The 26,300-nt window shown below is 36.6% G+C and overlaps 1 protein-coding gene across 7 annotated transcripts in view; it reads left to right on the top strand.

The window, feature by feature from the left end:
- Positions 1-26,300, top strand: part of FRY (FRY microtubule binding protein) — a 207,861-nt gene that overhangs the window by 81,759 nt on the left and 99,802 nt on the right. For all 7 annotated transcript variants that reach the window (XM_039386873.1, XM_027728918.2, XM_027728919.2 and 4 more), the window contains 8 exons: positions 7,878-7,931; positions 16,407-16,546; positions 18,809-18,899; positions 19,304-19,383; positions 19,502-19,582; positions 21,146-21,314; positions 23,714-23,806; positions 23,901-23,999. In XM_039386873.1, coding sequence (XP_039242807.1) covers positions 7,878-7,931; positions 16,407-16,546; positions 18,809-18,899; positions 19,304-19,383; positions 19,502-19,582; positions 21,146-21,314; positions 23,714-23,806; positions 23,901-23,999 — 807 coding nt within the window. The remainder of the gene's footprint in view (positions 1-7,877; positions 7,932-16,406; positions 16,547-18,808; positions 18,900-19,303; positions 19,384-19,501; positions 19,583-21,145; positions 21,315-23,713; positions 23,807-23,900; positions 24,000-26,300) is intronic.

The following is a 26,300-nucleotide window of genomic DNA, read 5'->3' as shown; positions in this document are numbered from 1 at the left end:
GCCTTCTTCCTGACTTCATATTGAGAGCAAGGTGGAAATAGTGGTTTTATGGAGCATACCTTCATTTTGATGTCTGTATTTGGAGCATGTTCTTATTTCTATTATGGAGGAGCATTTTTATGAAAATACATTGTAATGGCTCTCAGCACAAAGAACAGAAGAAGAAATCTGTATTTACTTCCAAAAGGTTTGGAGAAGGAAATCCTATAAATCTTGCTCACCTTGAAGAAAATGCATCATATAAGCAAAAAAAAGAATGTTTTTATGTGTGTATATCTGTCTTGCTGCAGTCAGGCATTGCAATTTAATAGCTGTGTTGTTTTTCAGCTCCGCTATTGCTGCTGCTTCCTATAACTGGCCTTTTTCATTTCATTAATACCAGTTCAGTTTAGCAGTGAGCAACTAAAAATGGTTTAGGATTTTTTTGAATATTCAGATTTACAATCAAATACCACTTTAGCCAATAACTCTTTTAGGCATGTAAATCACTGAACCTCTAGTAATTGATTATCAGTGTAGAAATTGGGAATATTGATAGTGTTGAACTTAACCCATGTAAATCATTATTTGGACTTGGGACTACTAAAAAAACTCAATCCTGTACCTAAAATTCCATTAACCCTGTTTTAGTTAATCCATTAAATTAAATTCATATTCCTTTTCCAAGCTGTACATCGTGGTCCTTCATGAATTTTGATCTTAAATACAAATGCCACTAAAACTTAATATATTCCCTGTCCCAACAAATTAGGTTCCAATTAAAAAAATTTTATTCTCTTATATTGGAATTTTTAAAGTCAGAATCACGCAATCTGCTAATACAAGTCTGTGATTGAATTATTATCAACATTAAGTGTCCACACATTGTTTTTAGATGCTCTTTTTAAATTTATCAAACTTAGCAGTTGTAAAATTCACCTCTGTTTCTGTACACTGTAGTATTGGAGTAAATAAAATCAGAGAAAACCAAGGGACAGTGTTATGATACTAGCCCACCTTACAACTTACCTGTGCTCAGACAGAGGATTTTAATGTGTTCACAGTTAAAATTTTGAAAAGGCATTCCTATTAGAACAAAGCTCTGAAAACAAACAGTCAACAAAATTTCCTTTCTCAGTTGTGCTAGAATCTACCTCACATTTCAGTAAACTTAGTACTCTTTTCAACTTTACAGGTTTTACAAAAGCATGTATTTAAAATATTTCTTTTGGAACTGATCCACTAGTAGCCATCAGCTTTTTGGGGGTTTAAAATGCCATAGTAAAAGAAACTGTTTTACTTTCTATCTGCAATAAAGAACTTTACTTTGTAACAGAAAATATTAGAGAAGATATAAATGCTGAGAGTAGTAGGTTTGTTGTTTGGGGTTTTGGGGTTTTTTTTGTTTGTTTTGGGTTGATATGATAGGTTTTGTTGCTGTTACCTGTATATCTGTAACAGCACTTAACCTCTGTTTAAAGTTTGTGACTCTTTATTGTCAACATTGAGTTGAGGACATACCTGGGAATTTTTTTTACTGCTCAGGTAAGAATGTCAGAGCCCTTGAGTTGTTTGCTCAAGGCAAATGAAAGAAAGAAAACTTTTGTTTTCTTTTTTTGTGAGTTTTCTTTTTTCGCGTGTTATTTTGGGAAAGTTACAGTGACAAATTTCGCACTATGCATCTAATAGCAATCTCTGATTCAGTGGGTCTGCTTGTCTCTTCAGGCTGCTTGAAATTTACTTCTATGGAGTATTGCTTCTGAAAACCAATTTGCTATTTTTTTGGCCTGTTTGGCCCTTTTTTCCTGATATATCAGTTACTTCAGAATTAACACTCTCGTGAGTGTTTCTTGGTAGACAGCATAGGTAAAAGATGCCTTTTGCAGAGAATGTGGTAATCAGACAAAAATTAGCCTGTAATACCTGATGTGATGACATAAGCTATCACCGAATCAGATTCTTGCCAAAGAGCCAGTGAGTGAAAACCTGTGTTTGAAGCTGAACTGATGTTTTCTTACAGTCCAGCAGTACTGGGTACATTCTTTTCCACATGAACGAAACAGAAGAGCCATTACAAAAAAACCAGAGCAATTACATGAATTAAAAAAAGGCTGATAATACTGAGCCTGTCTTCTAAACATGCACCTTTCATTATTTTTGTGCATTAACTATAATGACAAGTGGGTTTTTGACCTGAGTTTGCTAAAATAATTTTTTTTTAAAATATAGCATATTTTTACATGTTTTTCATAGCCACTCAAGTATGCTTATTTCCTCCAAATAAAATACTATGTACAATTAACATTACTTTTTGCCAAATTTTCAATTAAGTTAAATGAAGTCCATCAGAGTTTTTGTTAACATTTGTGAGTCTATAATTTTGTCTTATGCAAAGTTGTTTTCTTGAAGCTATATTATTATATATTTTCTATTATGTTTGCGTTTAGAATCTCCTGTTGCTGTATGTGTAGAATTTCAGAGGTTAATAAGGGAAATCTCCTTTTCTCTTTATTTTATTATCTGTGTACCATGCTCACTCATGCAGTTTCTTAAAAGAAGTGCCTAACAGCTAATTGATGATGAGCAGAGCAACAAGAGAAATCAAAGATTCTGTTGTCATCCACTGAACAGACAATTTACGCATTTATGCATGAGGACCTGCTGACTTGCGAAGAACTGTTAATGAAAAGAGGACACTAATTGCCTGTTTCATAGAAGTTCCAGGTGGGAGATGTTTGGGAGACTATCAGAGCAAATAGATTATCCTTTCCTACAAACACCAAAAGCTTGACTCTCTTCATTGCTTAGGTATAAATTAACTAGGCTTCGTGGGATGGTGGTAGGAATTCCCAGGTAGTAAAAAGGTATATAAGAGATGAAAATTATTTCCAAAGAAATTCAGAGCTATTTTCAGTGCAAGAGCTTTTTTTTTATGGGACCATAGGCTGTTCTCTATTCATTTTTGAAATGGCAAAACTGATATAAATACTCACAAGTTCAGTTTCATGAACCTGCTCAATGCAGGATCAGCACAGATCCATTCTGGGAGGGCAGAGGCAGGACACACACCTGGAGAGGAGGCCAGGACCAGACAGACAAACTGTTCATTTCAGAGGCAGCTGGCTGGCAGGTCAGCTGCACCTGAAGGGTAGGTGCACCTCTGTGGAATGAAGTTTTGCATGCCCAGCCTTTAGATGCGAATTGGCATCATTGCATTTTCTCCTAGATGGTACAGAACATGGTTTACACATCATGTGAGCACAAGATTGAGAGCGGTATGTTTTGTGATTTTTGTATATACAAAATAATCAATGGCCAAAAAAAAAAATTGCATATTTTTGAGCAGACCTTTTCCTATAATCACCAGTTTTCTTTCCTGCTGAAAAGTGTGTAAGACAAAGATTTTCATTTGGGGTGGAGGGGCTTATGTGGTGATTCATTGTAAGCAGGAAAGAAGTACACTTGGGGATTTTTTGATTCTTAAGATTGTGCTTACATTCATTTTGTAAATATTGTGGTGTAGCAGTGGAATGTGGTCTATATCTGCTCCATTTTGTGTGAAAAGGTCCATTCTTCTGCTCCTTCTTTTCGATGTCTTCCACCCCAGCAGACTACTCAGTAGAGTACGTGTGGCTGCTTTTTAGCATGCAGTGCAAAAGTTAAAATTTGTATAAAAAGGTTCTTTCATCCTCTATGCTTTAAAAAAACCTAACAGACCGATGGGTTTTATCTCAATCAGTAGTACAGTGACAGTAGCCTGTCACAGTTCACTAAGAGTAATATGCCTAATGATTGCTGAGATTAGAAATAGCTTTAAGGGCTATTATATATCATTATAACATGGTGACGTAGTGAAGCTTAATAGGCGCTACAACATCCTTCTGTTTTTATGTTTCCCTGAAACATGTGTTCCATGAACACTCAGTTCTGTGACAGGTGGCTATTCCTGTATAAATTTACCCAATTATGTTTGTGTAACAGCCCTGAAAAAGCATTAATATATTAACCACTAAAAGTAACTGACAGTCTTTGGAGAAATGTTTTAGTGTGTCTGTGTGAATAGAAGGTTTGAATAATAGGGGGTTTTTAGGTAAATTATAAATATTATATTTAGTTGATGCGTGCAAATAGGATAAAATATACATTTTTCATTGCATATATAACATATTCTATTTTATTATATTCTATCCATAGAATATAGGAAATTAATTTTTAGGTGAGCATTTTGTTTTGTAAGCACTGACAACACAAAACTTTTTGATGGTTTTATTGAAAAACAGTAATTTCAAATATTAAATCCAAAGCTGTCTTTGCTGATCTTTACCACTTATCTCTAATGTGTTTCAATCATGGGAATTTCCAGCATGAACAAATACAGAGTATACAATTGTAGGCAGCACTTCAAACAAGAAATAAGGATGTTTAACTTAGTGATTAAAAATGGAAATGTTATTATTGAGAGTCCATTCATCTGAAATTTTCTGATTTTTTTTGTAGTTCAGAAAGCTATAGGCTCTTTTACATTGATCAAATTTTTTTTTTCATGTTTTTTGGTTGTAGGCTTTGGCTCCAAATTCAGCCTACCTATTCATCCAAGATGTAGTTTAGCTACAGAGACTCAAAAAAGTTAATGGGTAATATAAAATGGCCTCTTTGCCATTTCCAAATTGGCTGGGCAGTAAAATTAATAAAACTAAATAGTTCCTTGAGGCTAGAAAACAGTTTTAAGAATTTTTAAAAACTTTAAAATTAATGTATCTCTAGAGTAAATAGACTACTATGGAATCTCTTGCTCAGAGGCTGTTTCACTTTATTATACATATTAACCTTGTCTTTACAAGTCCTGAACGCTTGGCATATAGTGAAGAAGTCTACCATGAGAATAATTATATCTTATCTAGTAGCTGCTGTAACAGCAATGTTGAAAATACTGCATAAAAGAAAATGGTAAGATTCGTAAGGATATTAGAACCACGTGATATAGAATAGGCAAGTTGTTTACAATAGTTGAAAAGATATTATCTATTGCATGAAGAAAAATTGCTGGTTTTAAAGGATAAGCACCTGCAAGCAGTCTTTGAATTTACTCGGCAGTGTCTTCCTGACATGGTCGCTCATTACTGTCATGATGCAAGCAGTCATCCTTTTATGTTTTAGGAGTCCTTAGACAACAAAACCCACATTTGTATCTGGCCCTTCATTTTTATTCAGTTCATTATCTGTTCAGCACTCATCACTAGTAATAAAGTAAATAGTAATAACCACTACTTTGAGTTTTCTCAAACCTCCAAGCCCTAAATAAAATTTTCTGTGGTTGTTGCCATTCAATGCAGGGGTACAATGAGTGGCTTTGGCATGTGCACCCTGCTACCAGAACTGGGTGGAGGGAGGGGGATATTGTGCAAAGATACTTGTCTTCATGGGGTCAGCTTGGGTCCATCCAGACTGAGCCATCACTGCAGTGGCTGCAGGCAGTGTCAGCGGCAACACCGTACTTGGAAAGAGTCGAGGAAGATCCAGCAACAGCAGCAATCTGAACAGGGGGACAAAGAAGAGGCAGAGACAGCTGCAGCAGCAGCTGCTGCCGGGCAAGAGTGTGAGTAGGTGCAGGATGGGACAGAGGGGAAGAAAAGGCCTCAGTTGAAGCTTTAGACTGGAAACATTGAGAAGTAATGGCAGCAGAAGCCTTCATGGCTTTTGGTAGATATCCTTGGCAGTTCTCTGTCCCAGGACTGCCTTCTGCTGCAACCAAGACTGCTGCATGGCCTGTGAATGGTTTCTTTAGGTCACTTTACCATAGTTTGGAAGCCCTGGTGTAGTCCGCTGTAAGAGGGCAAGAGATGACTTGTTTTACCTTGTCAAAATCAAGGGATCTTCACTAACTCAGAAGCACATTCCATGGGGAGCATTGTCATCAGAAACTGGGAGGTGTGTGTGCTTCCAGAGATAGGTTGCAGGTGATAAGGACATTTTCAGGATTGCAGTTTCAGATCTGGGTTCCCAGAGCATGGTTTGTCTCATTTTCTTGTGTCCCTCTTACAGATAGCATGTGATGAGGAATCCCATACCTCGTTTCTGCCTAAAACACCACACTCTGAAAGCCAAACATTGCAGTGTTGGGCATGGAAACACAAAGCTTCTACATACTGAAGCCCTTTTTGTTGAAACAGACCTTAAGAAGCTTTGCCATGGTAACACAAGTCTTCTGTAACAGAATCAGAAATTTCATAATTAAAAAAAAAAAGGCTTGTTGGTTTTTTCCCTAAACTGCACTAATTCTTAATATGCTAATTTGTTCAGGACTCACGGAAATGTAAGAATCTTTTTCTTTTAAATAAGTTGACTGCTATTTTTGAACGATTATCTGCTGTCCTTTTCAGTGTACAGCAACAGACAAAAGAAGTATTGTCCTCCCATGGGACATATCTGATTGTCTGGAGGAGGAGGACTGTGGGTAGGGTAGTGTCCTTTGTTTTTCTCTGGGCTGCAAAGTTTTACTGCATCTTTTCATCACCAGTAAGTTGTCATGAAGTTGTAATTAATAGCTGTTGTGCCCGTAATGTAACCTGGAGGAGTCACTTTAGATATTTGAGAAAACAATGAAAAATATTGATGGCTGTTCTGGATAAATCAGTGACTCAGTAGAAAACATTTTGTTGATTTTTGTATTTGGTAGGTAGTCAGGGGATACTGCAGTCACCCCACACTTGGCCTCCTTGCCAGCTGGCATTACAAGTGGATCAGCATAATTAATTTCAAAATCAGTCAGCAGATTAAACTGGGCAACATTTTCTTCAGAGAAAAACATTAAATAATAGAAATCTTTGGTCTACCTAAGGTCTCTCCATTCCCATATCTCAGCAGCTTTACAGATTTCTTTGGTTTGCATCTCATATGCCCTGGCAGTGATGGTATTTGGCCTGATACATTAGTGGATACTGATGAGTGTTAATAGTTTGCTAAAAGCTGAACAGAAATCTCATTCTGAGCTGGTGGGATAGCCTCAGTCTTTCAGCTGTAGGAGAAGAAAGATTCATGATTTACAGAAGAATAAAGCACTGGCACATTTCAGACACTAGCAACAGTGGTGTAATTCAGTACAGAATTGTGATGGTGACAAGTGATGTGTTTTTCAGACTGTCATCTGCCCTCATGTATTGTTTATTTTCATTGTGGTTTGGGAGATTCATGTTTTGTGTATTGTTGTGTGTATCTAGAATACTGGCCTGTGTACTTCTACGTGTCTCAGGAATTCAGCCTGCTTGACAAAAGAGCCATAAAGGTGAATGGATGTTCACACACGATGACTCTTTCTGAGCTGGGCAGTTCTCTTTGGCTTTCCCACTTACTCTGAGAACGTCTGGAAAATTTGCTTCCATTCCAAAAATGCCTTTTTTTTTAATGAGTAATAATTTTTCCACAATTGTCTTCCTCAAAGATGAATTCTATGGTCTTTGATTCTTCTAAAATCACCTTTCTTTCAGTATGCTCTAAATGATGCACTATATCTATGGACATGTTTGTGTAGCCTGGTAGTATTATAACAAGAAGGTATATCATGTAACTAAATAGACCCCCTTGGTTATGTATTAGAGGAAATACTAGATGCTTTTTATAATATTGAAAGAATTTATCATCAGTGTGAGCAGCAACTCAGATGTAATATGTGGTCAATCCTTCTCTTTTGTGAAAAGACACCAAAGTCACTAAAGACACAGTGTCAGTATTGGCCGATACATATGCAGAGGTCTCCTTTGCATATGAAACAAATAGTATCTCCTGGATGAGATCAGGAGACACACTATGTGAGTAAAAAAATCTAACAGAAAAATAATAGTAGATCTATTGATCTAAAGTATTGATCTAAAGTAATACGTATTTAATATATTTTCTTTTAGGAGAAGCCACTGACCAAATCTCTGCAACGAGGAGAAGATCCCCAGTTTGATCAAGTAAGACACTTAAAATTATATTATTTCCATTCCTCAGGCTAAAAGATAAATGCTTGGAAGGCATTCTAGTGTCTTTATTCTGTGGTTGCATACTGCAAAAGCAATATGTCTCAATGTACTTTAGTAGAATGACAAATGCTTTGCCTAACCATTCTTGGGTTTAAATTGGAAGGATTTTTCCACTGTTTTTAAGATCAACATTTTTCTGCCATAGAACTTCTCGCTTTTTACAGTGTATTAGGTACATGTATTATTTCCTGGCTGTTTCCCCAATGGACATTTTGAAGCAAACTTTTTATATTTTCAGAATATCTGGTTTTTGAAACAGGTGCACGGCCCTCAATCTTTTTTTTAATGGGGTTTCTCTTATAGTTATTATGAAAAAGTATTAAAAATAAAATAGAACTTATATAATTAATTAGATTTCATTTAGTAGAACAATAAAATTGTAATTAATAAAATGAAATTTATATCTGTCATTAGATTATAATACGTTTATTATGTAAGGTAAATGGGAAAAATATAAAAATAAAACCAACAGCAATATACACACTTCTTAATAATGGTATAAAGCAATTAATTTTCGCCAACTGTCTTTCTTTAAAAAAAAACCACCTAGAAATAATTCCCACATAAGTAACCTATTTTGAAATAAAGAAAGATAGGTGGTAAAGAATTTAAATTGCGTAAAGGATGCCAAAACTCACAAAACTCACTCCCAATGAAGAGGAATGATAAACCATAGGTGTATCATAAACAATAAAAGTTATTTGCTGCTCCTCCATTCCTGCCTCAGCTGTCATTGCTGTCACCATTGCTGCTGATTCCACATCTGCCCACAGCACTGTGCCACCAGCAAGGCCAGAAACACAGGACAGAAAGACAGAGCAAAAGCACCAGCAATAGTGACAACTCTGAAAGCAGCTGTAACTAATGGCATAAGCTGCAGGTACCATATTGATTAACTTAACTTTGGGAGAGGAGATAGGTATAAGTAGAACTTCAGAACCTCAGATGAACATTTATTCGGTGTTCTGGGACATTACACCAGAAGCAAAGATGCCTTTTGAGATTCCACTGGCATTCACTAAGATTCACTTCGTAATTTTAGCTTGACAAAGTGACACATTCTAGATTGTTCTGTAGCTGCTTTTTCGGGCGAGGTAGCCTGCTTGGACGGCTGTTCAGAGCAGGAGATAAACAGAGGAGGCAACACTTCTGCTCTGTACTTGGGAGCTCCCTGTCTGCCTTGCTGACCGCAGAGAAACCCAGGGGAACCAGCTGAAGGAGGTTGCTTTGTGAGTACTCCGTACCTGCCTAATGAAATTCTTTGTGGTATTCTGACCTTAATTTTATAGGTTTTTTTCTTCCTGTGGGAAGAGTGTCACATGCAAATGGGAAGGTAAAACAAATTAAGCCACCCAGATGCAAACCTTTTGATACTGTTCCTGCAGTGTATTAAACAAACACATAATGGGCAGCCATGATTTGATTAAATATTCATGGTTAAGCAAGTTGTGGCCCTTTACAAGGAAGAATTGGAAGACTGATGCTTCTCCTGCTTATTGGTAAATAGACAGAAAATTGAATAATTTAGTCAAAATCATTTAATGAGAACAGCAAATGCTTCCTAGAGTGAAACAACTGTGTATTTACTACTATAGCAATTTACTCTGAGTGCTGGGGGAAAAAAAAACAGATGTAGTCAGAAAACAAAGGTAAATTCTGTTATGTAGGTCATTCATGTATCTCTATCTGCGTATCTAGAGTCCTACCTGTGGGGAGAGTTGATAGAAAAGTACAGAGCTGAGATTGCCTTAGAAGTCTTGTCAGAAAACCTTCCTTTCAGTTCCTTGAAATTTTCAAAACAAACTATTTAAACTGAAATTTTCAAAATCATTTGTCAGCCTCAGCCCAGATTGTTGGCAATGTTTCCGTTTTCATGTTTCCCATTCATGTTTTCCACTTAAAAAGCATTATCATTTTGAGATGTTATAGTGCTCCTGAGATTGATGTACACCTGTGATTGGCAGATGGGACCTGAACCTGGCTTATGAGCCCATTTACGAGAACATGGTTCATCCTTACCAAAATAATTTTAGTTTGGCTAAATTCATACAATCATACAAAATTTTGTGATGCATGGTAGTAGTTGGATAGAGCTGAGCTGGAGTAGAGATAAGAAAATAGAGGAAAAAGTCTTTCGTTGCTTGACATATTTCACTCAGTAGATTAGTAAGTACATCTCATTATAAAGCCATTTTTCAAATCATAATATGTCAGTATGATAAAGTTGTCATGAAAATAAGAATAATTTTACTGATATTGAAAATTAAGGTATGGACTACTTAGGAAACCTGGAAGATCATGATTTCACATGATACTCAAATATTTAAAGAGTCTATGGGATGCAGGAAGACCAGGTTGATAATCCCTTACTTTTCCCTTCCAGGTAAGGTATGAAAAGCTTTGGTATTTATTCCTGAAACACATTAAGTCATCTAGCAAAACAAAAAAAGGCCACACATGACATTCCTGACATTTTTACTACAGAAATGAAGGAGGAAAACAGAGAGAATCCCCATGAACAAACATTCTCAAGGGGTGTCTAATAATTTTTACTTACAATTTTAAGTTATAAAAAGTGACACACTGTCAGAGGAACCTAATTTTCTAATCTTGCTGTTATCAAAATTATCTCTATTCAGTTTGAGTGAAATTGATAGGTAATGCTGAAGTGAGTAGGTTACTAGCCACTTGTCACTTTAAAATATCTGAGCTGCCTCTTTTAACTGTAGATTAAAAAGCATCAAAGGTAAGGCATGACCTGATTTAAAATTTGCTTTTTGCAAGTCAGCTTCAGAGGTGGAAAGACCAGCCCAAAAAAACCCTTTACACTAACTCACAGTATGCAGACTGGAACTGTAATCAGCATTGTTTAACACTGAATCCCCCAAAAGATGGTCATGAAAGCATTGCTTACTACCCCTAAATAGCTCTATCTGTGTCTCTCTGAGAACCAGTGCTTTTTCCTGCGCATTCTCCAACACCCTTTTAGAAGTGCTAGTTTTGATGGTGTTGATGGATCCAACATCAAGAGTCTGTGCAAAAGCAGAGCTGTTTCTCTCCACATAGGTGTGGTCAGTGGCTCCTGTGAGGCAGACAGTACGTCTGACTGCCAATTGCATCACCCTCCTCAAACTCATAATAGTATCTTGAGCAATGTATGAAGTGATTGTACTTATCCTGACTTGCAGAGTGTTTCACCATTAGCCTAACAAACTGGATTCCTTATACTGACTGTATTTTCCTTTTTAGGTGTGCATGTATATAAAGAAAATAGATACAGGACATTATGTAGGTTTTGGCATATGTTTTTAAGTAATCTTACAGTATGTTTAAAATCATGTTTTAAAAGTTCTGGATTAGACAACTCTAGTTGCCTATTGGCAAAGACCATTACTGCTCCAGCATTAGCATACTCTGTGTTCCCAATTAGAGAAATGTTATTAAACATTGTACTAGTGAACTATGACTTAAACTTCCTATTACAGGAAACCATAAAATTGCAGTACATGAAAAGATCAAAAGCTAGGGTGCAAAAACTCATAATTCTCCAAGAGGCTTATCCTCACCTAAGGAAACACTTTTATTACTCTTTTCTCAGCCTCTACTAATGCATCTTCTGTTCTTACCACAGTATATAAATGTTCACGAACAACACTGGAGGCAGAAAAAGGGCACTGTGTAATCTTGGACTGAGCTACAGACAGTTTTCCATATAAAATTACAGAATAAATGTGACATTTTGGCCACGGAAGTGAAAACTTAACAACAAGGCTTACTTTTTATATGAAGCTATCTCTATGAGGTGCCTGTTGAAGGAGTTTCAGCATAAACTGCACAAAAACTTGTCCTTGTTTCAGTTATACTGTTCTCTTTCTAGAAGTGCACTAGGTTGGAGAATACAGATTGGAAAGCAAAAGCATTTAATGTTTTATATACTTCATTTAATGTTTTATATACTTTTAGGAGACAAAACCAACAAAAATAGATAAAGGTAAAAAAAGGAAACTAAAAACGAATAAGAATAAAAAAGTGGAAAATGTAAATATAAATAGACAATAAGCAGCATACTAATGATTAATTTTTTCCTTTTTCATAACAACCTAAATGTGATTAATGATAGGCTGATAATTATTCTTATCCAATATTATATTTGTTAGATACAGTAAGTGAATACTGGTATCATCATCATTGCCATAGCACTGTGATTGGTTCCTTTTGTGTTTTGTCTTTCCCTGAGTTTTACACGTTGTCCTTCTTCACCAGCAAAGGGCACATGGTAGAGGAAGGATAAGATGGTGGTGATGGGGTCGTGAAACAACCGTTGGCTCCTGATAAGAGGTTTGGGTTCAAGTACTGTGTAAAAAAGTACATCTGAAGGCAAAATTAAAGGTAGTACCTTCAGAACTGAACTTACTGCCCACTAAAAATAAATGGATTTTCACGTATAATGTTATGCTGGCAGTAAAATAGCTATAAACATTGATAATGTATAAGCAAGCTAGGTGAAATTAACCATCTACAAAATTACAATACTAAAAAATCCTGTTTCTTTTTTACTAACAAAGCCAAGGTCATAAATAAAAACTAGCCCAACTTGAATAGTTATCAGTTTTAACCATTTCCAGAGAGATTTAGCTTTATAGCACTGTCCCAAAACATGCTTATAACAAAGATGTGAATGAAAGGAGATCTTCACAAACACAACTGCACTACTTGCTGCTAATATGTCGTTTTACAGATTTTTGAATTAGTTAGCTTGTCTAGAAACCTCTCATTAGCAGAAAAAAATTTTTTGTCTCAAACGGTCCAACAGAATTAGTGCATTAGCTGCTTTGATTAGAGCTTAAAGCAGTTCATCTCTCCACCTTCCCTCTCCTCTAGTCTGGAATATATGGAACAGGAATTGTTAACTTTATGTCTGCAATTTCGTATCTTGCATATATGAAATCCTGATCTTACTGTGGTCCGTAAGAGTTTTGCTGTTGATTTGAAGGAGCAAGGATTTAACTACAGCTGTTATTTTCCTTGAATCCATATCGTTTGTAGTTCTGGGGCTTTGCTACAGATATGCATGAAGTGTTACAAATATTGAAAGAAGGGAAGACATTATTGCATGTCTATGGGTATCCTAAACGTAGCTAAAAGAGTGTTTACCAAATTCTGCTTTCAGTAGCATTGATAGAAGGTGTAAAATCAATTATTTAGAAGTAAAGTCAATTATTTAGAATCTACACAACAGGAATTTGAAGACAAAATATGCAGACACTGTTCGAGTAACAGATTTAGAAAAAATAAACCAACCCTATGCAAAATTGAAGTACTGCAATTCTGCATTATTAAAATGGCAAGAAAATGCCCATTCAACATACGCACTGACATATATGGTATATGAAAAAAATGCAGAGCCAAGAAATTAGTGATACTCTTGAGAATTGGATGCAATTTTGAATATATTTGCTGTTAAAGCATGTATAAATTCATAAGTGAAATGAAAAGGGTAATCACATCTATCTGCTGTTAGCAGAAACATTTCTTATATTTGTATTTTGATAATATAGCTAGACTTTTATGAAAGTGTATAAATTGTAGCAAACTATCTGGGCAGAATTTCATTGAATTTCCTCTTGCATTTTAGTCCAAAATAAATATTAAGCATTTGCATAAAGTATATTTAATGCTCTGTGAACACAGGTTTTAAACAGCTCCCTACTTGTGCAGCTTTCTTATCCTTAAGGTATACAGTAGGTAGTTCATTTATGATGGAAGAACATGATCATTTGTCCAACAAGGAGATATTTGTACATCTGTGCACTCCCTTTCAGGAGCAGCACAGAGCTAGAATTCATCTCACTCCTGGACTTACTTCCAGAAAATGAAAGGGTTGAGAAACAGGCATGCTGGCAAGCTGGTTAGACTTCCCTCCCTTCCTGTTCCCTGAGAGCCAGGTCTTTGCCCAGTCCACCCTTCCTTCCTGTCTTAAAAGTGCAATGACAGAAAGATAAAAAAAAAAAAAAAAAAAAAACCAAAACAAAATTATATTGACCTTTTATCCCTACTAAAGACACGCACTGTAAATTCAGCAGAAAAGATTTAACAGGAATCCCTTTGACTTTTTCTAGTGAAATTGTATAGCTGGGATTTAAAGAACAGCAGTGATAAATAAGTCATGACTGAAACAACTTTTCATTTGTAGTTACATATCGTGATTTCTTTCAAGATATTTAGGTCTATTTGGAGACAGACTTTTTAGTAGGGCCTGTTGCAATAGGACAAAGGGTAAGAATTTTAAACTAAAAGAGACTCGGTTCAGACTAAATAGAAGGAAGATATTTTTTATTATGATGCTGGTGAAACACTGCAAAAGATTGCCCGGAGAAGTTGTGGATGCCCCATCCCTGGAAGTGTTCAAGGCCAGGTTGGACAAGGCTTTCATCAAACTGGTTTAGTGGAAGGTGTCCCTGCCCATGGCAGGGGGTTGGAACTAGATCATCTTTAATGTCCCTTCCAACCCAAACCATTCTATGATTCTTTGATTCTGTTCTTGTCTTCCCTAGTAAACCCTTTTTCATTCCATCTCATAATTAACAACCAGTGTTCTGTCAGCTTCAGAAAAAGTTTTGGAAAACAATAGAGAAGTGAGTTGGTAATGAATGCTTTGCCCTGACACCAGGTCATTCATGTCTTCTGAGTATTTATCTGAAGCCTTAGGGTAGAAGGCTTTGGTATAATTGAGCCTGAAGTGCTGTAGTAATTTGTTGTGAAAGGTCTCCTGTCACTGCTGCAAGCAGTGCCTTAGTGCCATCTTCCACAGCAGCTTGTTTCATATTTCAGGTAATAGAATGTATTGCAAACACTGGATTGAAAGCTTTCATAACACCATGTTTTTATAGAAACTTTTAATTTTACAGGAGCAGTTGTGACAGCTTTCTGATGAACCATGTTTAATTTTAGGCCATAATACCTGAGCAATAATACTTCATTCTCAAAGTGTCTCATTAGCTTTAGACCACAATGTCAGTGTGAGTTAGTTAAATCCTAAGGCTGAAAACCTCTAAAGAGGTCAGAGTTATTAATCTAGACTAACTGTTATCCACAAAAGTTCTCATTTAAATCTATCGTAATACTTGGAAATTGTGTGTAAGATACTCGGTCTGCAGTTTTACTCTTGTCTTAGTCACAGTGTTCGCACAAGCTTGGTCTTACATGGGACATTAAATGCTGTTGTTTTTCCACAAGCACTGAAACGTGCTGGTTTAAGTTTAAGCAGGTAGATAAACCTGACATAGTTGACATAATCTGTGTGCTTGACATGAAGTACACACTCTTCACTCCTGATGCTCAGCACTTCACAGGATCAAGCCCTGCATGATCATGAGGTGGTGGTAAATCTCTAGATCAGTAATTTCTTCCTATTTTAAATAATTGGTTTCTATTTTCTTAGAATGTCCACAAATACTGTGGCTGTGAACATTCTGTTGCAGTACATATAATATCCTCTTGTATAATAATGGAGTGTTTTTTCTATCTTCTCATGTTTTGTAGCTTTATGGTTTCCAGTAATAGGAAGTTCAAGAAATAGTTCAGTAATAATATGTTCAATAACATTTCTGTAATTGGTGACACAGTTAATACTGAGTGAGCAGTAATCTTTTCCAGTATGCCACTAGAGCTGTTTAATCAGGAACTTCTAAGGAATAATTTTAAACTATGTTTTGTTTATTTGTGCACACAAAGACACAAGAAACTGTAAATATTTTCCTGTATATAAAAGAGAAGTCTAAGTTTTCAGGTGTGTGAGCCTAAGAGTAAGACGGATGCATCTGTATGGTCAGTTGATTAAAATTATTGCAGAGCTTATATGTTCTGAGTTTCAGGAGGGGCATCCAGCAGTCAGATACAACCCCCAAAGACAGTGCTTCTGATTCATTGCTTTTTCTTTCCTTAAAATATGCTCAAACTCAAATCAGCATTATGGAACAAATCAAAATAACCCCCTTGAAGAACTAGATAGTTCTGGTATGTAGTAAGATATGATACTCAATTTGAATGGATTTTAATATCATCAATATAAAGACACTACCTATATAGACTCCACTGTTGTATTTCTGCTTATGTTTTATAGAATACTAGAGTCCCTCAGGTTGGAAAAGACCTTTGAGATCATCAAATTCAACCACAATCCCAACACTACCAAGTCCACCACTAAACCATGTCCTATGTGCCACATCTGCATGTCTTTTAAAGATAGAAAATGCAGAATATTGTGTCACTGCTTGTCCCATAGTTCTCAAAAATTAGATGAAGACAAGAAAGAACATATATAACCATTGAATTAGTACTTTTTTTAAGGAGGAGGGGAAACTTCAACAGTATTTGATTTGTTGATTTGTTATGTTTTCCCCATAGGTTATAAGCTCAATGAGCTCACTTTCAGAATATTGTCTACCCTCTATCCTGCGCACTTTGTTTGATTGGTATAAAAGACAGAATGGCATAGAAGATGAATCTCATGAGTACAGACCAAGAACAAGCACTAAATCCAAAAGGTATGATTTTGAATCTGCATACATACATAATTTATAAATTCTAAGGTAAAATTGGCTTCTGTGAGGTAACAGTTGTCTTAAAGTTGTTGTATCTTTTTTTCTGCTTGTTCCTGGAACTCTTCTCTTGGCTTCTTGATGGATGCAATAATTGTGTCTTTAAAGTTATATTCCTGATAGTTCAAGCACAGCATTGCTGTTACGTTTGTCTTGCTGCTGTTTTGAAAGCTTTAATGTCATGTAAATATTGATGTGTCTTCTTTACTTACGTGATGAGGCAGTAATTCTATGACACTTGAAAGAACTTTTTTAATATAGTGTTCTGCTTGGACATAGAAATTTCATATGCACCTATCCTCAATCCAAAACCTTGAGAATCAGTCAAAGAGTTTTTAACAACATTGACCTAACTCTTTAAAGAAACAAGCACATAAAAATAAAGATATCAGTAGTTCATCAGTGATAAGGCACTAGATTGGTCTTGGTTATATTGAGGTCTAGTAGTTTGGTACAGATATATTCTTCAGACTTACAGTTTTTCTGAATACTTTGGTAGTACATTAACACACTTTAATGAAGCAGCAGGAGAATCAACACTGTCAGGCCTGGTATTTGGAAATGCATAGGCAATTCTTCGCATTAGGGTTACGTTATAATCCAGTAACTACAGAAAGCGATACTTGCTGGAATGAAGGAGTAGGAGCTAGTTTTAGATATGAACCTGAATCAGAATCTTTCAGACCCTTTATGTCAGTAGAAGTAGGCAGTATGAAGACATGATTCATCAATTAGATGTCTACTTTTGGATGAGATGAATACTTGCCTTGAATTCCTTCTTTCTCTCAGCTAGTTGCCGGACTACCTGCTCATAAATAGATGTCTTCAGGAACTCCACCTAAAATTTAGTTGAAAGTCAGTTTAGCAGTGGAACAAGGCCAGTATGTCAATTGGTAGTGTTGCAGAAACAATATTATTACCAGTCCTGTCTCCAGTTAATATGAAACCAAGAAAGCCAAAATGCAAATAATTTATTTCATCATCAATCAAGTAGTACTCTTAAATATTTTATTATGAGTGCGTGAGTACAATTGAAATCACTGAAATTCTTAATGTTTATAAGAATTGTGCTGAATTTACACAAAAATCTCACTGAAATCAGTGTTAAATGCTTCAAATGGACTCCAGAACTGTTCCTTTAATGTTTAATTTTTCAAAAAGTACATTTTTACAAAACGTATGTTTCATGTTATCTTTTCAATATACCTTGAAACTCTGATCGGGTGATCCAAATGGGTATTTTTTTGTTCTTGTATTGCAGGCTACTCACCTTAGACTTTTATTCCTCTGTGTCATTCTACACGAAGAATGTGTTTGAACATTTGACAAGTGTTGCCAAAGTTAAAAAATTAACATTGGAACAGTTTTTAAAAGAGAATGGAGTTTGGTTATGAATTCTCCGTCAGTGCTTTTAAGGCATTTTCCAAAATTCATCACAATTCTAAATATGAATTTGATAGCACAATGTAATTTATTACATTTGCCACCAAAGTGTAATTAAGAATAGTCTAAATGGTGGGATCAGCAAGGAATTTGAGATTAAATCCATTTGTTAGAATACAGAATCCATATCCATACATACCACCAGGGGACCCCTGGTGGTCTAGTGGTTAGGATGCAGCACTCTCACCACCACGGCCCGGGTTCGATACCCGGTCAAGGGAAACTCCCCCGGGCAGATGGATCTCGTCAGCCCTGTAAGGCCATCCATCTAAGAGAAGGTCACTCTTAACAAACCTACGTCCTGAGGACCTCGCTGCCACCATCCAAGCTCGCTCGGCCCCGGCAGATGAACCTCAGGATTAAAGGGTGGGCTCAGTTCAGCGCACACTGTGTCTCACCTAAAAAATCCACTGCGCAGGCTCGAAGGGTAATGACCTTTCCCAAATCTTCGCTCGCGAAGACTGGCCATACATACACACATTTCCTTAGTTGTGTTTTGATTTGGGTTTTTTTGTGTAGATCTTAAACAGGAAAAAAGAGGGAGGAAATGGATAGTGATATTTAAGCATTTGAAGCAAGTTAGATTTGGTCTGTTTATCTCAGATTTTAAGAGCACAACAGTACATTACTTTCTGAAATGCTGGACTGCAATTTAAAAAGTAGAACACAATCCCCTGTTATCTGTATTTGTGTAACTGAAGAAGGTATATAATATGTACTATGACACATCTCTGAAATATTGTGTTTCTTGGTTTGATTTTGCAGTGATGAACAGCAGAGGGACTATTTAATGGAGAGAAGAGATCTGGCTATTGATTTTATTTTTTCTTTAGTATTAATAGAAGTTTTGAAACAGGTATGAGTTTTTAAATTATCCATTAACTAATAAATGATGGAATTTACCAATGTAATTTCCAATGTAAAGTGAGTTTTGGGATTCTTCTTTCTATTTACATTTTTAAAAGTATAATAAAAACATGAAGTACATTCTGCACGCTTGTTCATTGCTGTCTTTCTTGCACCTGCAGGACATAGTACTCTGTGCTTGTACAGACTTTACTTTGCCAAGTCTTAAGAGCTAAAGTATTTCTCTTCCATATTAAATAAACATCAAGTGGCTGGCTTATTCCAGCTATTTTTCTAGCTACATCCTATTTCAGCTGATACCATATTTCTGTATGGATGATACCCATGAGTAATACTCTGAGGTATTGAAGTGTAACATATATGTCCTTGTTATGTTTTATTTTGTGTTTTCAGATTCCACTTCATCCTGTAATAGACAGTTTGGTAAATGATGTTATTAACTTGGCTTTCAAGCACTTTAAGTACAAAGAAGGGTAAGGCTCTTTTTCGTACAAAAATTCTATGAAAAAAAATGCTTGCTTATTTTTTTAATATTTGTGGTTCAAACAGCATGCTTTCTCAGCTGAGAATTCTTTCTTTGTCTCTTGCTAGGTACCTTGGTCCTAACACTGGAAATATGCACATTGTTGCAGATTTGTATGCAGAAGTAATAGGTGTTCTAGCTCAAGCAAAGTAAGCAAAATGGAATATCTTATTTCCCCCATGAATCTGACAAGTTCTACTTGCTTAGCATGTGAATATTCTGATTTTCTCACTTTCTTTAAAAATACTGTATGAATAAGTTATTTCAGTTCATTGGCCCTCTATTTGTCTAGGTGTTCTGTAGCATTGACCTCTAGGGAATCAGAGGCTTTCTGCATCTAGTCCAGTGATACTGAATAAATTCAACTTGACTACAGCAGCATTATTTTTCTTATCTCAGCAATGACGTCTGTGGAAAGCCCAAAGGGCTGAAGACAGCTATTTTAATTAATTTTTTTTATATATACTATTTTTTCTTTAGCTGAGCAAACCTATAAATGGCTATCCTCCTACATAGAAACAATTCTAAGTCTCTCTGCCATTATTTAGGCCTAGAACTTAATGTAACTGCTTCTGAACCCTTCATCCTTCTTAAAACAGATGACATAAAACACTTTTTGGATCTGGAAACAGACAAATTCAGAAGCTTGTGTACCCAATATAGCCTCTCATCATACTCTTACGCCACAAACTAAGCAAAGGATAGAATTTACTGCCCCGACATAATGCTACCTGTCTCCTGACTTTTTGGTGTTGCTGAGAGAGAGTCTGCTCTACAAAACCAGTCAGCTTAGCTTGATGTAGACAAAATAGTTTGAATTTCCGGAAATCATATAATTTCGGGTAAGGCCTTACCTGAGCTTCTAAATTATCTGGGTCAAATGCAAAAGTGGCATCTGGATCCAAAGCCTCAGTTTGACTGTCAAAATATACATGATCTCCATAAATACTGCCTTTCTTCTCCGGTTCTGAAGGGCCTTGCTAAGATGTTTCTGCCACTAAAGGTTTTCTTCCTGCCAACCTGTTTCTTTCAATTCACTTATGTTGTCTATCAAAGGTGATAACAAAAGGTTACTACAAACTACACCTGCCCATGAAAATGACATTCTTTTGATTTCCTCTCAAAAAGGAGAGGAGGTCCTGTTGGATGATCTTTCTGTATGTTATTTTTATGGACAGTATGTCTCAAAAGACACCTTCAATAGATTTGTGGGGGAGATTAAAATTATCGTAGTCTCCTCCGTCCAAAGCTGTTGTAGTTATTAATGCATAAGTGTTACTGTAATGGCTGTTAGATAAAAAACCTGAACTGAGAAGCTGCTTATCTGAATGTTTTCATGGTTATAATTTAAACATTTTCTTTTGAAAGCATTACATGTATTTGCTAGAAAATTATCTTTCATCATGGATTTTTGAAAAATATGTGAGGGGGTTATTTGTAATGATATTATTAGCTCTCATATAAAAGAGGTGCATGGTAATAAAACAATTTAGATGAGGTGGTTCTCTGAAGGGACTGAGATGCTTCATCTTATGAGTTTACTAGAAGTGAAAGAAAACTAAACAAAAAGAAATCTATTCACATACTGAGTGAAATGGTATTTTACAACCCGTGTTTAAATCTCCTTTAGGTTTTTCCCAATTCATATGCCTTACAATACATTTCAAATACTAATTTTGAACTTTTTGGAACTAACCAATCTGAATTCATAGATTTCCTGCTGTAAAGAAGAAATTTATGGCAGAGTTAAAAGAGTTGCGGCATAAAGAACAAAGCCCGTACGTCGTTCAAAGCATTATCAGTCTTATAATGGGAATGAAATTCTTTCGCATTAAGATGTATCCTGTGGAGGACTTTGAAGCTTCTCTTCAGTTTATGCAGGTAAAATTCTTAAGTATATAATTGTGGTTTCCAGACCTTTTTGAATGGGCTAGCCTTTAGCTTTCCTGTAATGTTCCAGGAGATCTTCCATATGTCATTCCCACATAAATGTATGTGCAGCTACTTTCTACTCGTTCTGAACCTCAGTGCTCCAGTCTCCAGTCTCTGGAGTGTGTCATTCCATACCACTTTTCATCAGTCATATGACTCTAGTCCCTACATCTTGCCCTCCAGCTAAAAGTGATTTTGTTCTGTAGATCCCAGACCTTCCACCCTGCCATCCCACAGCTGCCCCTTGCCCTGTGTCCCTGCCTAGCTATGTCTCCCTAGCTGCTCACTGCCTCCAGAAGGAATCTGCCAACATTGATGTAGTTGCCAGAAAAGAGAGAAATTTCTGATGGAGAAAAACACTGAGCAAGAGACAAAGAATTGAGGCAAAAGCTGGATGGAATTTCCCTTGGATGTGTTGTCTGCTTCCACCACACCTTCACCCTGCTTCCTGTAGGGTACATTCTGTATCCTCCTGGTTTGAGAGTCACTAGTACAGAGCATAGTTTGGTTATAATGAATGCTTTAAATTAAGAGATTACATAATTTTGTAAAAGGCAAGAAACTATTTCATGTTGCAGCATTCTCGCTGGTAATGTACAATTGGTTCTGTTCCCATTAGCAGGTTTATTTAGCTTAACCTTTCTATTCTCCTGTTTTTATTCAGGATCACTCTCATGGTTGCAGAGTTTGTAGCCACTCCAGTAAAATACATGTTTTATGTAAACCTCCATGTAAAGATCACCTTATTGATAGAGTAGATGGAGAAAAAAATCAATGTTAGATGCCCATGAGTAAGGATTTGACAGTGGAATACTAATACACAGGCATACAGACACATTGAACCATTTCTTTAAAGCCTGAACTGGAAACACATTCTATTTCAGCTTTGCAATATATTTTAAACCATATTTAATAACATATTTAAAACATACTTAACACCACAGAAACGGGTCATTTTTCTTCTTCCTTTACTCTTAATTATATAGACACATATTAGTATGTGTCGACTTAAAGTGAGTTATCCAGAGCTGGCAAAATATCAAATTAGTGTGTGTTCAGTGCACATGACTAATATGAGTGAATGAGTTTGTGGTACAGCTTTATGACACAGCACTGCTGGGATCTAGTGATCACTGCTGTCGAGATCTCTGGTAAAACTCCCGCATAGTAGAACTGAAAATTTGGATGCAAATGATCTCTACCTCCCTCTACCACAATATCTCAGCACTAAATTAATTCTTATATGTATTGCTGTGTGACATAAGATGCAGTGTGTATGGGGGGGAAAACCAGTTTTACTCATTTTGGTGAAATACATTTTGATTCTTTGAGCAGTTTGTCTGTTAGTTTCAATATCTACATGCAGTGTTTCATCTAAAATCTCTGTCCCACCTGTGCTGCTGTAGTAGGAAGAGACACTTGCAAAGGGTGAGCTAATTTCAGGAGTGAGCTCCAGAAGAGCCTGTCTTCCCCCAAAGAGTGCATAAGCAGTGCAGGAACGCTGGTTTGAGCGATTAAAGCTAAGTTGTGTATATTCCTGATTGCACACAGGAAAAAAGATGCATAATCTAAGGTGTAAACCACTCTGCACGCATATTCAGGAAAAAAGGTCAGTGAGGACCTTCCTTGTAAAGTCAGTGGCTGTTTGGTCCTTGGACCCGGAGAAGTAACTGGAGCAATAGGATTTGTCATCCTCAGAGAAGTTGTTCAGAAACACACAAGTGGGTGGATGCTTATCTCCCCTCCTTCACTTCCTGAGAAACACAGCTGTGTGGATAGTAGTTTGCTATGTGTTTATATTTTTACTTTCTGTCTTAAGCCCCAATTGCAGGCTGGAAATTGTAGTGGTTCTTCTCTCACATAGCACTGTTCTATATTGACCCTTAATATGCAAGAATCTCATCAATGAAATTTATCCAAAAATATTTACAAGTAAGATTGTTACTTGCCTTGAGTATCTTACCGGAGAATTACATTCCTCTTGGCCTGTCAAAGCATTGTGTAAAGCAGTCCATGTTGTCTAGTAGTCCTGCTCCTTGAAGATATACACGGGGAAGGCATAAGGCCAGACCCTGGCCTTCCAACTCCATTTCCAGCCCCAAAAAACCACCAGGCACAGCTGGAGTCAGTGGAGAGTTTCTGGATTAAAGTAACAGATCCTTGATCGTGACTTATATCCCACTTCCCGCTTGCTACAGAATGCAGATTTAGAAGTTAATAGGCAAATGTTTTCAGTGGGATTTGCAGGATAAAAATAGTCACTGACTCTTGATGTGCATTCAGCAAACATTTAGAGGTCTTTATTCCAGTTGATGTGCAATTTATGTTTCTTGTTTGTTTTGTTTTAGGAATGTGCACATTATTTCCTTGAAGTTAAAGACAAAGATATCAAGCATGCACTGGCAGGACTGTTTGTCGAAATTCTTGTCCCCGTAGCTGCTGTGAGTTTATTTTTCTTGTTGTTTCCATAATTTCTCTAAATTAGATTAAAAAGCTTGAGAAATAATATTTTATTAACATGAAATTTTCTTTCAGGCTGTTAAAAATGAAGTGAATGTCCCCTGTCTGAGGAACTTTGTTGAAAGCCTGTATGATACAACGCTTGAACTTTCATCACGAAAGAAGCACTCTTTGGTTAGTAACCCTAGAGAAGCAGAGCTCAAAATTCTTTATCATAAATATTTCTTAGCAAGACTCTTGGGAAATTGCAAAACTTTTTTTCTGCATTTGGCTATGACTGATACATTTCTATTTGCAGGGAAGGTTATTGTGTTCACGGAAAATAACTGTATTTATTTTATTCAGAATATGATCTAAATTAGTCTGAATCAAAGAGATGTTTTCGGCTTCTGGCTCTGTGATTATTAAATGGTTAGGTTTTCTCATACTTAGTATGTGTAAACATTAGGAAAAGAGGAGGAAGAATAGAGGTCACTTCTTGTCAAGCAGCAATAAATGAGGCATGTGGGAACAACCCTTTCACGGGGCTTAAATAATACATTATAGGAAAGGAAAAATGTATGACATATGCCCTTTTAAATCCATAACTTGGCTACTGTGCAGCTCCCTATTTCATTTTTTTCCTGTAAGATGAAAAGTGGCACTGCAGTGTATTTTTGGAATCATGAGTTAATCTGAATTAAATGAGGATCTGAGTCAGTTTGATGCTGGCCGCCTTAAGCAGTCTGTCTCTCCAACTGGGTCAGCGCATGTCAGCAATGTGGTATTAGCTAATCCATTTTGAAGTGTTGGACCTTTCAAGTGAAGAAAGTTGTCATTTGTCCTCCCTCATTCTTTGGGAAAGTCAAAAAGGCTTCCCTGTTCCCAGTTCCCTCAGCAAATTCTGGTCACTAGCACTAGCGAATCTGCTGGGAGGACTGCAGGACTGTGCTTGATCTCTGTGCCTGTTACAGCATTCCCAGGGGAGAGTCAGAGCATCCCTGGGGCACAGTCCTGATCCAATTTGAATTAGTGGAAGTTTTGAGATGGATTTCTGATCTCACTCTGCTTGTGTTTGTGTGGCTCTGTTCCACTCTGCGGAGTTAGTAAAACATTGTTGAGACTGCAGCAGGCTGGAGCTTTGCTGTACAGTTTTTACACTAAGTAGAACTTGTCAAACTGATGGCCATACTTGCCAAAGTTGATACTACATGCTTGAGAAATGATTGCACAGCTGGGGCTTTGCATTTGATTGCTTGTCTACACATACCACACTGAAGGCTACATAGTTAAAAGTGACAGAATAGATTCTTGTGAGGGTGTGATTAGAAATACAAACATTGCGAGGAGGAGGAGGAGGAGGGGAAAGGCAAACAGTTGACAGAAATAACTGCCGTGCATATTTCCAGGCTTCCAGGAAGAAAGCACACTCTTTAAAGTCTGAACCAGGACCAAGATCAGTGTTTTGTGAATCGATGCGCTCACTATACAGGCAGGATGGGGGCATTCATCTTGCTTCATTCACTGTCCAAAAGTATCTCGCATGAGCTAGTCATTGGTGTTCTCTTGGGAGAGAATTAGGAAATTCCAGGAGATGGTTTGTACCTTCCCTCCTAGGACTCTTCCTTAGGATGGGTTGTAACACTCTTGGGATGTTACTGAACTCTAGGATCCCATCAAGTACTCAACTGTATGATAAGAAAGTCTTCTATGAGAAGACTTCAGTTATCCTCTCCCATATGTATTTTGGATGTGAAGATTATAAAAATAAAAATTAATGTACATTTGTCATTTGCTCAAGAAATCAGGTCTAACCTAGCTATAAACAATTTATGTAACATATTACAGGAACAAAAGCTGGGATTTATGATGTGTTTATACTTTGAGCTGTGGCTGAAGTTAGAATTTTAGAGTTAATTTTGAGAGTCATTGATCTCAAAAATGAAGCTACCTTGGTTTTGACTAATAACTTTTAAGTCCTGACTGGATATATTAGCATGACAGCTAAAATCTTAAAGTCTTGTTGAAATAGCAAAGTCAGTTTCAAAATAAATGGGTGCATTTTAGCTTATTTTTTAGTGTAACATTTACAATATCAGTGTCAAAATAAGTGTTGACAAAGAGACTGGGTTCCAGTATTTGACCTTCTGTGTTTTGCTTTGCTTATTTTTATTTTTCCCTTCACAAGATCACATTTCGATGATCTCGGAGGTCTTTTCCAACCCAATCGATTCTATGATTCTATGATTCTAACTCCCAGCAGACCCAGGCATTCCCTGTATTTTAACACAATTCTTTAGGGTGTTTGACATGTCTCTCAGTACATATCGTGCCTGCAGATTTTGAGGAGTAATAGGCATCTGAGAATTCATAACTTCCAACAATCTCTCTGAGTCCTTGTAGTGGGTTGGTTTCTGTGAGGGCGAGACACCTGTTATAATAATAGAGTTTAGTTATTTCCATGCTATCATTTCTCAGTTAAGTGACAAAACTTAG

The sequence above is a fragment of the Pipra filicauda genome, unplaced genomic scaffold, assembly GCF_003945595.2.
Source record: "Pipra filicauda isolate LSUMZ 115617 unplaced genomic scaffold, ASM394559v2 scaffold50_size3627746_pilon, whole genome shotgun sequence".
Lineage (NCBI taxonomy): Eukaryota > Metazoa > Chordata > Aves > Passeriformes > Pipridae > Pipra > Pipra filicauda.
This window is presented reverse-complemented; position numbering and strand designations above follow the sequence as displayed.